A 15,542-nucleotide genomic window follows, 5' to 3' on the forward strand; every position below is an offset into this window, starting at 1 on the left:
GAGCAGGCGTCCACCCAGCGGACGGCTGGCCAGCCTTGGGCCTGGGCGACTGTCCCCGCTAGGACAGACCACGAGAGGACTCACCATCAAGCCAGGGGGCCCCCGCGGGCCCTGGATGCCTTTCAAGCCAATGTCTCCTGGGGGGCCCTGTGGGAGGCAGAGGAAGGGCTATCTTGTGTCTGGGCGGCCATTGGGCCGGAGCTCCAGCAGCTCCATGCCCCCTGGGGGCTGGTCACACTTTGCCCTCCCTTTCAAGAGAGGTTCCAGGGAGAGTAACAAATGTCCACAATTACCAAGCAGGAATCAGTGTGCAGGGTCTTTGCTGCATGGTGTAAGCCTCCACTCTGACTTCAGGGTTATAACCCTCTATGGTTATCATACCCATTTTACAGCTGACAAAACTGAGGCTTGGAGATACTAAGTAACTTGCCTAATGCACAGAGCAGATCAACTGAGCCAGGCTTAAAACCAGGTCTGTTGGAAGGTGAGTTCTGGGGACCAAGGATGTCCCTGCTTGATTCTGGAGGCTTTCCAGCCCACACCGTGAGAGCTCAAGAAATCTTTGTCGAGCGAGCACATGGAGAAACAAACCAGGGAGTGGGTGGATGGGACCCCAATAGGAGCAGGCCAGAGTGGGAATTTGTACCTTGGGTCCGAAGAGGCCAGCCATTCCTGGGAAGCCCATCTCACCAGAGTCACCCTGCGGGGAAAGCGGAACGACGTGGGGTAAGTCGGGCCAGCACAACGATGTCCAGCCAATCACGCGGGCCCCCTGGGCCTGCCTCCTCCCACAGACATCACCGACTCCATCCCCAGGCAACCAGATGAGTGTAGACAGCTCACACGCTAGACACCGGTCAGCCTGGGCTCGGAGGGGGCTCGGAGGGGGCACGGGCCTGTGCCCTCTGTCGCACGAGACAGTGGAGGCCAGCTCAGGGATTCCATGAGGAAGGCTCTAGAACGCTTAGGACCTCCTGTCCCAGGTCTTCAAGGAAGAGAATGAGAGGACCCACAGGCTCTTCCCCACCCATGGGAAAGCCTATCAAGGACCGTGTCCCTCAGAAATCAGCTCATTAACTGTGCGGCTCTACGTGCCGGGGGCTCTGCAGGGACCACCACGCATGTGTGTTCCAACTTCCGCCCAGGGAGGCACAACACGCCCTGTTCACAGATGAGAACACTGAGGCTCTCAGAGGGCAGGAACTTGCTCATATTCACACAGAGGTCACTGCAGGGAGTGATTGGGGGTGAACGATTCTGGAGGCCTGGATTATATGCTTAACTTTTAAGGGAACTGCCCAGCAGGTTTCCAAAGCGGTTGTACCGTTTTACGTTCCCGTGAGCAGAGGAGGAGAGCTCCAGTGGCTCCATATCCTTGAAAACACTTGATCTGTTCAGTCTTTAAAAATTTTTACCCTTCTGGGGAGCCTGGGAGGCTCTGTTGGTGAGGCGTCTGCCTTTGGCTCAGGTCCTAATCTCGGGGTCCTGGGATCAAGCCCCGTGTCGGGCTCCTTGCTCAGCAGGGCATCAGCTTGTCTCCCACTGCCCCTCCCCCTACTTTTGCCCTCTCTCTTTCAGATAAACAAAATCTTCAGAAACAATTAAATGTTTACCATTCTAACCGGTGTGCAGTAATACCTCACTGCAGCTTTAATGAGCGCTTGCCTCATGACTACCGATACTTAGTTTCCTTTATGTGCTGATTTTCCATTTGCGCAACCTTCTCCGAGATGTCTGCTCCAGTCTTTTGCCTCATTTCTTTATTGGGCTGCTTCTTTTTCTCATTATTGAGTTTTGAGCGTGCCTTACGTATTCCAGACACAAATCCTTTACTAGATACATAATTTTCACTTTCTCCTAGTATGTGGCTTGTCTTGTCATTTCTCACAGCATCTGCCCTTGGAGGAGCAAAAGATCCCAACTTTGATAAAGACCAGTTTATCAATTTTTTAAATGGATCACGCTTGTGGTGTCATACCGAAGAAACCTTTGCATAACCCGAGGTCTCCAAGATTTTCTTCTATGCTTCCTCCTAAAAGCTTTAGCATTTTAGGATTGAGTTCACTTCTGTACATGGTATAGGGCCTCCCATTATCCTTGCTAGAAAAGACTCTTCTGTATCCACCGAGTTGTTTTCGCAACTTTGTCAAAAATCAGTTATCCATGTACCTGTGAATATATTTCTGAACTCTCTATGCTGTTCCTTTGATCAATTATTAGTATATTTATGATAATACCCTCCCTTCTTGATTACGGTAGCTATATAATAAAGTCTTGAAATCAACCACCGGGAGCCTCCCAACTTTTCCCTTTTCAACTTGCTTTGGTTCTTCTACACCTTTTGCATTTCCAAATAAATTAGACAGAGCTTCTTATTTTCCACGAGAAAGGTCTGATGGGATCGGGATCGGGATTGGGATTGGGATTGGGTTAGATCCATACACCAACTGGAGGAGAACAGCCATCTGAACAATGCTTAGTCTTTGACCAGTGAACATAGCATCTCCATTGACCTAGGTCTTCCCCAGCAGATTTTAGAGATGCTTTCAGTTTTTCAATGCACATGTCTTGTATACCTAGTGTCATAGGTATCTCTACGTATTTCCTATTTTTCTGCTATTATAAACAGTATTGCCTTTTAGATTTTGGGTTCTGATGGTGGCTGGTGTACAGAGACACAGCTCCTTTGTGCTGCTGTCCGCCGTCTTGCTGGAGTCACTTGTTCTCATAGCTTGACTGTGGATTCCATTGGATTTTCTCTCTAGACAATAATTTCATCAACAAATGGAAATATGCACTTCTTCTTATCTGATGTGAGTGCCTTTTCTTTATTTTTCATTCCTGATGGCATCGGCGGGACGTGCGAGCACAACATTGAACAGAAGCGAGAACAAGTATCTTCGACTCGTTTCTTCTTTGACTGATTCAGCCATTCACTATTAAGTATGATACTGGCCACCTGTTTTTCACAAATGCCCTCTTCGCAGTTGAGGAAGTTCCTTTTTCCTTACCAAGGGTACGGAGCACTTTTATCAGAAATGGAGTTGCATTTCGCCAAGTGATTTTCTTGCATCCACTGTAGGATCAAATGGGTTTGTTTTCTTTCTCAGTTTGTTAATATGGTGCATTACACTGACTTATCTTCAAACGTTATATCATCCTTGCATTCCTGGGATAAACATCATTTAGTCTTGATGTACCTTTTTTTTTTAAGGTTTTATTTATTTATTTGACAGAGATCACAAGTAGGCAGAGAGGCAGGCAGAGAGAGAGGGGGAAGCAGGCTCACCGATGAGCAGGAAGCCAGATACGGGGCTCGATCCCAGGACCCTGAGACCATGACCTGAGTCAAAGGCAGAGGCTTTAACCCACTAAGCCACCCCGGCGCCCCTAGATGTACTATCTTTTGAATACATTCTTAGATTGGTTTTTCTAAAATCGTGTTGAGAATTTCTGTATCTGTATTTCTGAGGTATATTTGTCTGGAGATTTCTTGCCATGTCCAGCCTAGGTTCATAGAATATGCTAACAAGTATTACCTCCTCTTCAACTTTCTGGAAGAGTTTATGCAGAATCGGTATTACCTCTTCCCTTAACTTTGACAAGAATTCTCCAGTGAAGTCATCTGAGGCCAGAGTGTTCCTTGTGAGATGTTTGTTAAACCACAGATTGAATTTCTTTATTGGATGTGAGGCTATTTCGGGTTCAGGTCGTGATGCACCCCCCTCATTCTGAAGGGACCATTCAGATCCCATGTCTCAGCCTCCCCCCCCCACCCCCCACTCAGGGGAGGCAGAGGAGTATCTGGGGCTCAGAGAGAGTGTCACTCTGCCCTTGTCACAGAGCAGGCGGGAGGCTTCCGGGCCTGTGTGTGCATGTGTGAACATGCGTGTGTACACGTGAGGGTGAGAACATCCGTATTCCCTGGGGCTTACTCACCGGCTGGCCTTTGGATCCAGGCTCCCCCTGGCTCCCAGGAAGCCCGGTTCCACCCGCTGTCCCTCGTTTGCCGGGAGGACCTGGCTGTCCCGGTAACCCACTTTCACCCTTAAAAAAAACAAACAAATACCAAAATGACCAAAAGGGAAAATGGTACTAAGGGAGGGGTAGGGGGGCCGAGGAGAGACAGAACAGTGATGCCACAGGGTCGGCTGACCTCTCAGGATGCTGGGGCTCAGAACTTCAGCCTCCTTAAGAGGAAAGCCTCTTTCTTGACTCTGGAATTCAAGCTCCAACTTGCTCTCCACGCTCCCACCCTGCCTCTCCTCTTCGCTGTTTCCTCCCAGCAGACCCTGAAGTTAGCCAATACCGCCCCCCCCACCTCGCCCACACCTCTGCTCCAGCCCTTCCTCCTGCCTGGGATGCCACCTCCCCTTCTCTCCGCGTTTCAATCCTCCCTGGGCCAAGTCCACTTCTCCCCCTGCCTGCTGTTCCCACGGAGGGTTCCAGTCTTTCCCCAGCTAAACCTGGCGCTTGCGGAAGACCAGAGGAGCCATGCCTGATTCATCCATCTCAATCTTCCCTTCTGCGTGTAGGCCTGGATTCAGATGGACTCATGCCCCACCCCCTCCCCGCTGGCAACACTTACTACAAAGATGCCCTTTGGAAGAGGGTCCTGGCTACAAGCAACAGCAATGTTCCACAAAGGCCCACTAGAGGGCGCCCAAGGACAGCTCAATGACAGGTTGCCGGTTTCTACCGGCCTAAGATTTCCCCCTACCTGGATAAACCTGACTTCCCTCAAGTCAGGTTCAAGCTTGGGGCAGGGACCCCAGAGAAACATCAGAGCCAGGGACTCCATCTTCACACAGGCCCTGGGACACAGGTGCCCAGGTGAGCATTATAATCAGTGTCACTATAGTTAGTACCAAGGTTGAAAGACGGGAAGGCAGCTACGTGGCTTAACAGGTGTCTGACCTTGAATCCTGGGGGCCCCTGTGCTCCAGGCAAGCCGGCCACACCTGGATTTCCTCTCTTCCCAGCAGGGCCCATGGGGCCAGGGTCCCCATCGTCTCCCTGCTCCCCCTGTAAAGAAAGAGGGCAAAGGAAGACCTCTCATGTTTCAGGAAACAAAGGCAGCCAAGGGGGCAGGATGTGTCATAGTCCGGGTGAACTCTGGGTGGCCCTGGGGGAAAGGAGGTCAGACCCCAGGAGGGAGGTCATCCGAGCTCTGCGTGAGGAGAGCAGGACCAGTGAAACCAGAGATGCGGGGGTTGTAAATGGGGAGGAGGGAACTTTCAACCACAAGCTCATCCCCTGGGTGCGGGTATGGGGGGTCCTTCTGGGTACAGGCATGGGTAGTCAGAAAGGCCACATTCCCAGGTCCCATGCAGGAAACTTCTGGATATGTGGGTTCTGCCCCATCCAAGGTTCCACACCTGTTCCTCCTGGCCCATGGCCTCTGGCAGAACCCCACCCCATCCCCAACCCCCCCTCCCCACAACACATCTTGTCCCCAAGGGAGACACCAAGCGTTAACCCAAAGTCCCGCTCACCTGCTGTCCTGCTTGACCATCCCTGCCAGGAAACCCATCTGGGCCCGGGACACCCTCGGAGCCCTGTCTCCCCACCACACCCCGAGGCCCTGGCAGCCCTTGTAGGCCCTGGGGACATAAAAGAAGTTGATGAGGGCCTCTGGGAGGGGGGTTATGCGGACAGGGAGGGAGGCAGGCAGAGAGGAGGGGACAAGCTGCTGGTCACTCACCTGAATCCCCCTTCGTCCTGGTGCCCCAGCCTTGCCTTGCTTTCCCTTTGGACCCTGAAAAATCAAGGGGCACATGGCAGGGGCCGCCTGGAAGTGGGGCAGAACCCTAGGAGTTCTGGAAGGGACTGAAAGGAGCATGGGCGCTCCTGTGTGGCCCAGCCCTGCCCCTCCGCCTCTTGGGCCTCAGCATCTGAATCTGCAAATGGTCCTATCACCCTGGCCTAGAAGCCCAGGGGCAGGGCTGGCCGTGGAACCTAACAGTGTTGTCCTCACCCCTGCTCTGGGCCCTGAGCCCCTACGGGCTCGCCTTACTGCAGAGGCTCTCGGCCCTCCCAGTTTCCTAGAGGGAGCCTGGGGCCAGGGCTGGCTGGGCTTCAAGATCCTTCGATCCTCAAGAGTGTGGCTGTATTCCTGAGCAGGGCGGGGGCGGGGAGATGGTGTGTGGGTGAAGGAGACCCCTGGAGGGAGGTTGTGGGCAAGGAAGACAGCACTGGCCTGACCTCAGTGGAGGAAGACACAGGGGCTCTGGGTGCAAGATGGGAAAGTCCTCGACCACCCCTCAGTTCCCACCATCCGCATCTGTCCAACCCCTCCTTCCTCCGGACCCCTGCTTCTCCAGATTTTCTTCAGTGTGGTATGGCTGGCTCTGGCGTGACTGCCCTGGGTTCGAATCCCACTGCTGGCCCCACAGATGGTCCCCCTCCCGGAGGCCCTGACAGTGGGGCAGGTGATCCCCGCTCCATCAGGCCCTTTGAAACGAAGAGATCTTGGCCAGGAAGCTCCCTGTAGGGCACCCGCCAGCCCAGCCTCCTACTTGCCTGGCGCTTGGGTGGGGGTCTGCTCTTCCCAGGGTCCCCTGTGGACCTCAGTTCCTCTTACCTCTTCCCCTTTTGATCCTTTGGGTCCTGGCCGTCCCCGGGGTCCCGGATGCCCCTGCAAACCAAGGTGAGAGGATGCATAGCCGCCCCAGGATTCTCTCCCGGGGAGGGTGGCCAGTGTCCGCCTAGAAGGGGAGGGGTGGGAGGGGGTTGGGGGTGCAGGCTCTAGGGGTGCCCCCAGCATCAGGGCAAGAGAAACCAGAGTGCACTGCCCCAGGCCCTGTGCAGGGAGGGTCCCTTCCTCCCCCCACTGTTGACCACCCACATGGAGCTGGAGGGGGATGGGTCAGGGAGCAGCACTCACGGGTAGGCCCTGCTGGCCTGGATCTCCACGGAGGCCTGGCACACCCTCCTGTCCCTGGAAACCAAGGAGAGACGGGTGAGGGGGCCCACCCTGGAGGGGCAGGGGGTGGGGGGTGGCCTGGGGCAACTTCCCATCCGGAGGAGTCCCAGGAGTCCCGGAAGCCCTTGTTCTTCCCCGCTCTGTGTCATTGTCCCTGTCTCAGCTTGCTCATTTGCAAAGCTGCCAAATGACCCTGCCGGGGAGGCTGGAGCAGGGGAGGGGAGGGGAGGGGGAGAAGCCTGGTGGGGGCCCGGGGCTCACTCAGCGGTCGGTCTCTTGCTTCTGTAGGGAGAGCTGTTCCCGGCCACAGAGGACGGGGAGACTGAGGCCCTGTGAGGAAGGGGCCTCTCTCCCCAACCTCATCCTCCCCCTCCAGCCCACCCCCTGCCAGCCTGGATTCTGGCCGGAGCCCTCTCTCTGGGGGTCTCCGTTTCAGGCGGGCACTAACGGTGGGAGGGAGGGCTTGTCTCCCGGCCAAGGCTGTTTTCCTGCCTGGGGCCGGTAAGGTCGGAGGACAGCCCGGGCATGCCGTGCCGGACGCTGCTACTGGGTAGGAGCTCTGATACTTACGGGGTATCCAGGGTCCCCTGGCTCCCCGCGGTCCCCTCGATCGCCTACGGGGCCCTGAATGACAAGGATGGCAATGACATATGGGCCATCAGGTCTCCTCTTAGATGTTTGTGGCAGCCTCACCCCTGCTCAGCCTCCCCCTCCCCACCCCCTGCCACAGCAGGAAGCTAGGGTTCCACTTTGGTGGCTGTCCAGGGGACAGAAAAGGGGGCTTACCCGATCTCCAGGTGGCCCAGGGGGCCCCTCAGCCTTGCCGTCCTCGCCCTGCTCCCCCTGTGGACACAACCAGGACTTATTTCTGGCTCCTGGTGAACCTGAGGAATTCCAGACACTCCACACAGCGTGGAAAGGGCCTTCATCGGTGATGAAGACCGGCTTACTTAGGGCTTGAGACAAGAGACCAGAGAGGGAAGGGGCGGACCAGGGCGGCGGAACCCAGAGAGTGCCCTTTACTGCCCCCTGCTGGGCATCCCCCGCCCCAGCAGGCAGGAGCCCTCGGGCTACCAGACCCGGACAGAGCGGAGACCTTGGTCACACCCAGCTTGCACAGGACCAGCTGCTCAGACCCCCATCCGGTCCCTTCCTGTCTTGGAGCTCTTTTTCTCAGCTGGGGAGCAGGGAAGAGGTGGGGTAAAGGGACAATGGCAGTACCCAGGAGGCAGGGGTGAGGGGAGTCTGGGAAATGATGCAAACACTCCCTGCGTGGTGCTTAGCACAGAGTGACAATAATTCCAACCGCACAGGCACTCACTGAATGTTTCCAACAACCCTATGAAGCAGGTGACGGTATCTCCCCATTTTACAGATGAGGACACTGAGGCACAGAGAGACCGTGTGGGCTGCTGCCTTGGTCGGACCCGAAAAAGGGTCCCTTTCTCCCATCTTTGCTGGAATAAAGTGGGCAGAGAGCCAGGTTTAACAGGAACCTTCTACGCTGGTTGGGAGCCCCGGGAGCAGGCCCCAGGTTGCACTCTGCGGTGGCCCTGTTAGGGATCCTTGTCCACGGGACAGGTTCCTATCTGTGAAACAGGAGTGCGATGCCTGGCAGCACTGTTCCGAGGACCCAGGGAGGAGAGCTCGCTACTGCCCATGGGGTAGGGGGCCATGCATTTGGCTGTTGTTGACGATGGCAGCAGGGACAATGTGTGGTGTGGAGGCTGTCAGAGGGATTGCAGGAGGCATAGGGTTTAGGGTGGAGGTCCTTGAGCCCTGGCAGGCCACCCTGGGCGCTGGGCCACCAAGCAAGACAGGAGGCAGAGGCCGTGTGCCAGCTACGGGGAAGGTGTGATCAGAGCAGCAAGAGGCCAAAACCCAGGACTCGGAATGTTCCAGCCCCAGACAATGGGTGTCGCCTCCCACGGGGGTGCATTCTGGTCAGGAGGGTCAAGCTAGGGCAGCCCGGGGCCCCCTGGCTGTTGGCAAGGGTGGAAGGAGAAGCCTGAGAGGCAGGAGAGGGAGCCATCCCTGGGGCTGGAGCCAGTCCCAGGCCCAAATCAGTCCTGAGGGCTGGCAGCCGGAGCGCCTTGGCCCAGAGCCTCTGTGGCTCCTGCGGGCAGAGACTCAAAGCGGGAGGAACTTGGCCCAAGGCTTCGGACCAGTTGTACCCAAGGGGTGGCCCAGGGAGAGGGGATTCCCTCTCCTCCCTGATCTCTGTCTATGGCTCATTGTCCCAAATCTTGGTTCCACCGTGGAGGGAGGCAGCTGGACGGAGGCACGTTGGAGAAGAGGGCCGTGTTTACCAAAAACATTCTGTATGGCAGACCCTTTGGGAGGTGTTCCATAGAATCCATACAGCACTCCGATGCGGCTATGACTACCGGCCCATTTTACAGATGAGGAAACGGAGGCCCAGGGAAAGAAGGGTCTTAGCCAAGGCCACACAGGAAGCAAGGGGTGGTCTGAGCCAAAAGCCAGCTACACAAATCTCCCCCACTCTCCCCACATTGTGGCTGGACTTTGGGGATGCAGGTTTAGCAGCAGGAAGCCGGTGGAGCCCTGGGCCTCTCCTTGTTCCCAGAGTCTCATCGCCAGTCCCTCCAGATACCCCCTCTGTAGACATATGCCCCAAGGGGAATTCACCAGGGTGAGCAGCACATTAGCTCATCTAAGGGCCTATTTCTGGCTCAGGAGACACAGCCTGACGTCAGAGCCTGCCTCCTGGTCCTGCCACCTTTCCACTGGTCCTGGCCGAGTCCTTAAGCAGCCTGGAGACTCAGTTTCCCCATGTGTCACGTGGGACACTGACAGCTCATGGTGAGGGCCATGGAGGAATCCCAGGGAAGAGCTCTGCACACTGCTATGTGTTTTGGGGTCTCCCTTGGGACTCTGCTCCCCCTCCTTCCAGCACCCCTCAGCTTGTGCCTGGCGATTCGCTCTTGCATCCGGTTTACCCTTTTGGGGGCATCTCTGCAGCCCCCAGCTCAGAGCCGAGAAGATATTATATGATCACTAACCATGCATGCACCCTACCTGTCAGGTAGCTGAACGCATGCGTGAACTAATCGACTACCTTATCATGAGGAAAGTGCCTACGGCTGACATACGGGGGACGTCCGGCTCAGCCTCGCATTCCTGAGGCAGCCAGCCACCCACTTAACAGACAGGGCAGTCAAGGCTCAGGCGACCCTGGGATCCCACCCGAGGCTCCAGCAGAAGTAGGGCGGCTTTAAGTTTCAGATCCCATTCTCAGCAGCCACAGGAACCGGTCCTGGTGCTCCAGGTGGCTGTGGGGAGGGAGGCTCCCCCTGTTTCAGGGTCTCCTGTGCCAGCTGTGGCAGACTCAGGGCTGAGGGGGAGACTTGGGGTGCTGAGCGGTACTCCCTACAGCTTCCTGTGGGATGTAGAAGCCCACTGATTGCAGAGCTCTTCTTCTCCAAGCAGGGACCAGCTGGACAGTAAGCCAGGGGTATAGTGAGGGGGTTGCTGACTTAGCTCACAAAGGTGGAGCTGGGGGGGGGGGGGGAATAGTAGGGGGCCACCTGCTAGGAGGCATTCTCTAGGTGGAGCCTTCGGGCGAGGGGGGAGGCAAGAACAGGGATTCTTGAGCTGCTAAGGTAGGACTCAAAGGCCAGTTTGGTGCTGCCTCAGAAGGTGACCCGGAGCCACTGCCTCGGCCCCCCAAGACCCCACCTGCATCGTGTGGCAGGGCACAACCATCAGCAAGCTTTCTTCTAGCAGTTTCTCTCCTCTACCAAAGCTGGAGCCAAGCGGTGGGGTATGGATGTTTCTTCCCTCTGCCTCAGTGGCCCCTTTCTGGCTGGAAAGGCTGGCCGCGCTCTCTGTCCTAAGCCCTGCACCGGCTCTCACTGGGGGGTCTCGTTCCCCAGCAAGGCTTCAATGCCCACATTCACACAGATGATGGAATTGTGGTTATAGTCTGTACATGATGCGTCCCTCCCTCCTGAGGGACTGGAAGCCCTGGCGGGGCAGGACCTGTGGTTTTGTTCTGGTGCTGGGCACACACCTGACACGCAGGCCATCTGTGTTGAATGTGGGTCTAACGGCTCCTGGCCAGCCACTGTGTGAGCAGGGGTGAGCCGACCATGAACTTCCACACTACCCCAGCCACAGTGCCCCAGGCGCTGGCTCCTGCGGCCCAGACGGGAGGGAGCACCCACCTTTTCACCCTTTGGTCCAGGAGGTCCGAGGGGGCCCATGATGCCTTTGTGTCCCTGCCGGAAACAGGATGGTAAGAGGTAAAAGCATAGGGGAATGAGGGCTTGAGACGCACAGTGACGAAGGCCAGAAATTCCAAGGTGGAGACCCTGGGCTATGAGTCTGGGGCCCTGGCTCTGCCCCAGCTCACTGTGTGACTCTGAGCCGGCCCTGGGCCTCCCAGACATGCCGGGCCAGTCCCTGATGGACCTCTCATGGGTGGGGGCGCTTGGACGGTCAGGAGGCACAGCTCACGCCAGCCTGGAGCAGACCTGGGGCCAGATCTTGGAGAGCCAGGTGTGTCCCCTGGGGCAGGAGCAAAATGCTGACCCCAGCCGACTTCCCTAGGCCATGGCGGGAAGCATACACGCACGTTCCTCCCTTGGACTTCCAGTTCCCCCTCTCTGGTTCCCATGTCCTCTGCCCTGACCTTCTGTCTTCCTCTCTCCCCCTCATCTCCCTGCTGTGTCTCCTTCAGACACTGGATCCCACCTTCAAACTTAACAAGCCATCATTCGCCTCCTCAAGCCTCAGTTTCCCTTTCTGAGTGGGCCCGGAGCCTCTCTGAGGACTAGTCCCCCAACTGTATCACATGGGTTTGGCTCAGCCTCCTTTAAGAGGGGTGCCAGCTTGGATGCAAAAGCGGGGTGAGGCTTCTCCCTTCCGCATTCAGCCAGCGTGACGCCTAGATAGGACAGGACACACGTGTGGCCCCCACCACGGGCAGGAAGAACTCGGCGAGGGCATGCAGAGGGGGAGGGTGTTTCTGTCTGCCCACCCCTGCTCTGGGGGCCCACCAGGGATCTTCCGTGGCCCAAGGGCAGGCCTCAGCAGGGAGGTGGTGGGCCTGGGTCCCTGCCTGCAGGAGAGAATTCCGAGAGGGGGGAGGTGAGATTTCTTACACTGTAACCAGCCAGTCCCGGCTCTCCTTGGGCCCCCATCCGTCCTGGAGCACCCTAGGACAGGAGCAGATGCATGTCGGTACAGGTGTGTGGTTCTCACTGCAGCGACCCGGGCCCGGGCAGCAGTCCAGTTCAGCCCCACCAACCTGCAGGTCCATGGCCCAGAACCCAGGCTGCGGAGCTCCTCCCTGAGCACCCCCTCCCTCCGGCCCTCCCTACTCCCAGCTCTGGGGGTTCACAAGACGGAGTGGCTAAACTATCCTCACTTTTGTGAGCCAATTTTAAACAGAAGCAGCTATAGAAAGTTAAATTATAGGAACGTACAGTTGAATCAATTAAAAGTGAAAATGACATCTTCAAAACTCCTCCCTTTCTAATAATTTTGCTCCTTTTTACCACTACCCAGGCTCTGGCTTATTTCCGTCTACTGAGTGCGTGTGGTAGAACCAGCCAGTGACGGACACTGCTGTGCATCTCCTCCCAAGGGCGTGTTGGAGGACACCCTGCGGGGGGCACAGGATCAGCCGTGGTGGGAGTGTTCACACCTTGCTGGGAGCACTCACACTGCGGGCGCCCGTCAGTGCTGCACACCGGCAGCTCAGAGATGCCTCACCTGCCCGCCTCCCCCCACCTCCTCCCCCTGCAGCCGGCAAAGCCCTGAGACTGTCCTTCACGGTGGGCCAGCAAGAGGTGGGGACGGCCTCAGCGGTCACCCAGTGATCGGCAGCCCTATCTCATGAGCCTATTTCCAGTGGGAAAACTCCTTGTTCTGTAAAACCCTCCTGAGGGGCAGGTCCCCTCTCCGCCACCGCCCCAGAATGGGTCCTTATCCATCTGAGTCTGTAAATGGCTTCAGAAGACCCACAGCCCCCTTCAAAGGGAAAGAAATACTTGGCTTTGGGGGTGCTTTCTCAGGGAGAGAGATGGCAGCTTCTATAGGGTCCCCAAGGGACCCATGATGCAAAAGAAGCAGCTAGGACAGGGGACAGCCAAGGGTTTGGCTGAGCAGTGGAGCAGGAGGTACCTCTCTTTCTTCCCTTGCCCCCCCCAACCCCTGCACCTCTGCTCTGTGCCTGCCCACCCCAAACCACCCCACCCCGAGAGTTCTCACCATTGGTCCCAGGCTGCCCCGGGACCCTTTAGGGCCTGGGGTGCCAGGGGGTCCGGGGTCTCCAGGGACGCCCATCTCACCCAGCTGTCCTTGGTAGCCCTTGGCACCCTGCAGTGGGAGGAGATACAGACGGTCATGGAGCCCCAGCAGGGGGTGAGGGGAGAAGTGGGGGAGGGGGAGAGGAGATCATGGTCACAGGGGTTGGGCACCCGCCTTGGCTCCGGTCCGGCCCTTCTCGCCTTGTTTCCCTGGTTTTCCTTCAGGACCCTGGGAGGAGAAGGAGGGAAGGAGGAGGGTGAGAAATGAGAGCAACCTGAGGCGGAGCCACGGAGCCTAAGGGGCATCGGCACAGGAGCTCTGAGGGCAGACTGCCTGGGTTCGGAACTCACCCTGTGCTCCGTACCCCGGGGACCCTGTGATGTGGGAACCTGGCCTGCGAAGTGGGGACAGGGGTCCTGTTTGCCACACGGGGCTGAGAAGCTAACCCGGGGATGGCCCCTTGTGCTCACTGGGTGCCTGGCCCATAGTCAGTGCGGGACACATCCCTGTTTTGGGGTGACTGCGAGGCGCCCACGCTGTCCCAGAGGGAGCACCTGCACCTACACCCTCTGCACCTGCCACGAGCCCCACACTGTTCCAGCCCCCGGGGAACCCTGAGCCGGAGGCCCGATCGAGGTCTGCTCCCACAGATGGTGACCTCTGGGCTGCCCAAAGGTGAAACGACATGGCCCAGCACACTGAGTCAACTGCGGCTCTGTCTGAGTCCATGCCCGGGGCTCCTGGGGACTCTGATGACATGCAGCGGGCGGGGAGCTCTTCTTACATCTGAGATGCCATGGGGCACTTCTGACCAGCCCGAGGCTGTGTCCTATGGACAGGGGCGCCCTCTTTTGGGGATAGGGGTGGGAAGGGATTCTCCCAATGGGGCATTGTGCCTGGAAGGTCAGTGGTCCTCCCCTACTATCCCACTGGGGTTCCCAGGCCACTCCCTCCCATAGGCTGCTCCGCCCCCTCCCTCACAGGGCTCCCTTTGCTCTCCTTTGCCCTGTGCTTGTCAGGGCCACTCACAGGGTAAGTGAATGCATGTAAGTGTGCACGTGTGAGCATAAGACAGATAAGAGAGGAAAAGAAAGGGAGAGAAGAGAATCCCAACTCTGAGCCCACCAGGTTGGGATGTCGAGCATAAGATAGACAGTGTTTCTGATCTCAAAGGACATCCTGATGGTCCCCGGAGGATAGTCCCTTCAAGACCCAAACCTCAAAGGACATCTACGTTCTTGGTAAGCACTAAAGAACTAGTTCAATTCAAGCCCTTTGGCTGCATTAACAGAGGTATATGCTGTAGGATGAGGGAGGTGATGGCCCCACCTTGGAATAGGAGGGGGCAATGAGTAACTGTGATGGAGGAAAGGTAGGAAGATGGGATTTTAGAGGAGCAGGAGAGGCACTTGACACCCATCTGCAGAACACAGGGGCATCTGTGTTCTTTGGGGTGATCAGTGGATGGAAATTACAGGGAGGCCACCTTTATTCTGCATAAGGACAAAACACGGCAAAAGTGGATTAGAGAAGACAAATTACTGTCCCCAAGGGCAGTGCTAGTGAGACTGCCCTAGGGACCTCAGGAAGGAAGAAATGGTAGTCTTGGAAGGACCGAGCACAGACTGCCTTGCATTCTGGTACTTAAGTCCTTATGTGACCCTGGACAAGCCCCTTCCCTTCTGTGTGCCTCAGCTGCCCTGCCTCTCATAGGTAAGGCTTGAACTAGCTTTGTCTATCTGTGACCCCTTGCCACATAACGCTCCTGAGCACTTGAAAAGGTGGTGACTGGATGAAGAAACCAAATTCTTAATTCAATCTAATTTTAATTAACTTAAAATTAATTTAAATACAGATAATTCAGTTACCACAAAACTTTTACATATGTTTGGAACAACTTGGGGATATAAACCTACATTTTCAGCTGTGTATTTTACGAAATCTAAACACAGAACAAGTATTTCCAATGAAAATTTAGCATCCGAATTGAAATGTGCCATATGAGTAAATTACACATCAAGTTTCATAGATTTAGTAAAAAAAAAAAAAAAAAAGGAAGAAGAAGAAGGTAAAATACCTGATTAATGATTTTTATGTTGACTACATGTTGGAAATGTTCGTATCTAGGCTATATTGAGCTAAATAAAATATATTATTAAAATTTATTTCATCCACCTCTTTTGAAATGTAAGTATTAAAAAATTTTAAATTATACAGGTAACTCATCTCCTGTCTCTACCCACAGCATTGAAGTAGACCACGTCCAAGTCTTTGGCTCCTCCAGGAATAAAATAGTCACAACCAATATGACCATGGGCCAGGCAAGGACCAGGCACCGTGT

The 15,542-nt window shown here is 56.0% G+C and overlaps 1 protein-coding gene across 6 annotated transcripts in view; it reads right to left on the minus strand.

The window, feature by feature from the left end:
- The window catches only part of COL27A1 (collagen type XXVII alpha 1 chain), a 137,135-nt gene that overhangs the window by 10,987 nt on the left and 110,606 nt on the right, over positions 1 to 15,542 (minus strand). For 5 of the 6 annotated variants that reach the window (XM_059142186.1, XM_059142188.1, XM_059142187.1 and 2 more), the window contains 14 exons: positions 13,376 to 13,429; positions 13,163 to 13,270; positions 12,052 to 12,105; positions 11,113 to 11,166; positions 7,712 to 7,768; positions 7,496 to 7,549; positions 6,887 to 6,940; positions 6,584 to 6,637; positions 5,705 to 5,758; positions 5,496 to 5,603; positions 4,918 to 5,025; positions 3,940 to 4,047; positions 647 to 700; positions 85 to 147 (listed from right to left, as the gene is read on the minus strand). In XM_059142186.1, the coding sequence (XP_058998169.1) occupies positions 85 to 147; positions 647 to 700; positions 3,940 to 4,047; positions 4,918 to 5,025; positions 5,496 to 5,603; positions 5,705 to 5,758; positions 6,584 to 6,637; positions 6,887 to 6,940; positions 7,496 to 7,549; positions 7,712 to 7,768; positions 11,113 to 11,166; positions 12,052 to 12,105; positions 13,163 to 13,270; positions 13,376 to 13,429 (984 nt within the window). The remainder of the gene's footprint in view (positions 1 to 84; positions 148 to 646; positions 701 to 3,939; positions 4,048 to 4,917; positions 5,026 to 5,495; positions 5,604 to 5,704; positions 5,759 to 6,583; positions 6,638 to 6,886; positions 6,941 to 7,495; positions 7,550 to 7,711; positions 7,769 to 11,112; positions 11,167 to 12,051; positions 12,106 to 13,162; positions 13,271 to 13,375; positions 13,430 to 15,542) is intronic. The other variant, XM_059142189.1, reaches the window with a different exon arrangement.

This window comes from Mustela lutreola, chromosome 12 (assembly GCF_030435805.1).
Source record: "Mustela lutreola isolate mMusLut2 chromosome 12, mMusLut2.pri, whole genome shotgun sequence".
NCBI lineage: Eukaryota > Metazoa > Chordata > Mammalia > Carnivora > Mustelidae > Mustela > Mustela lutreola.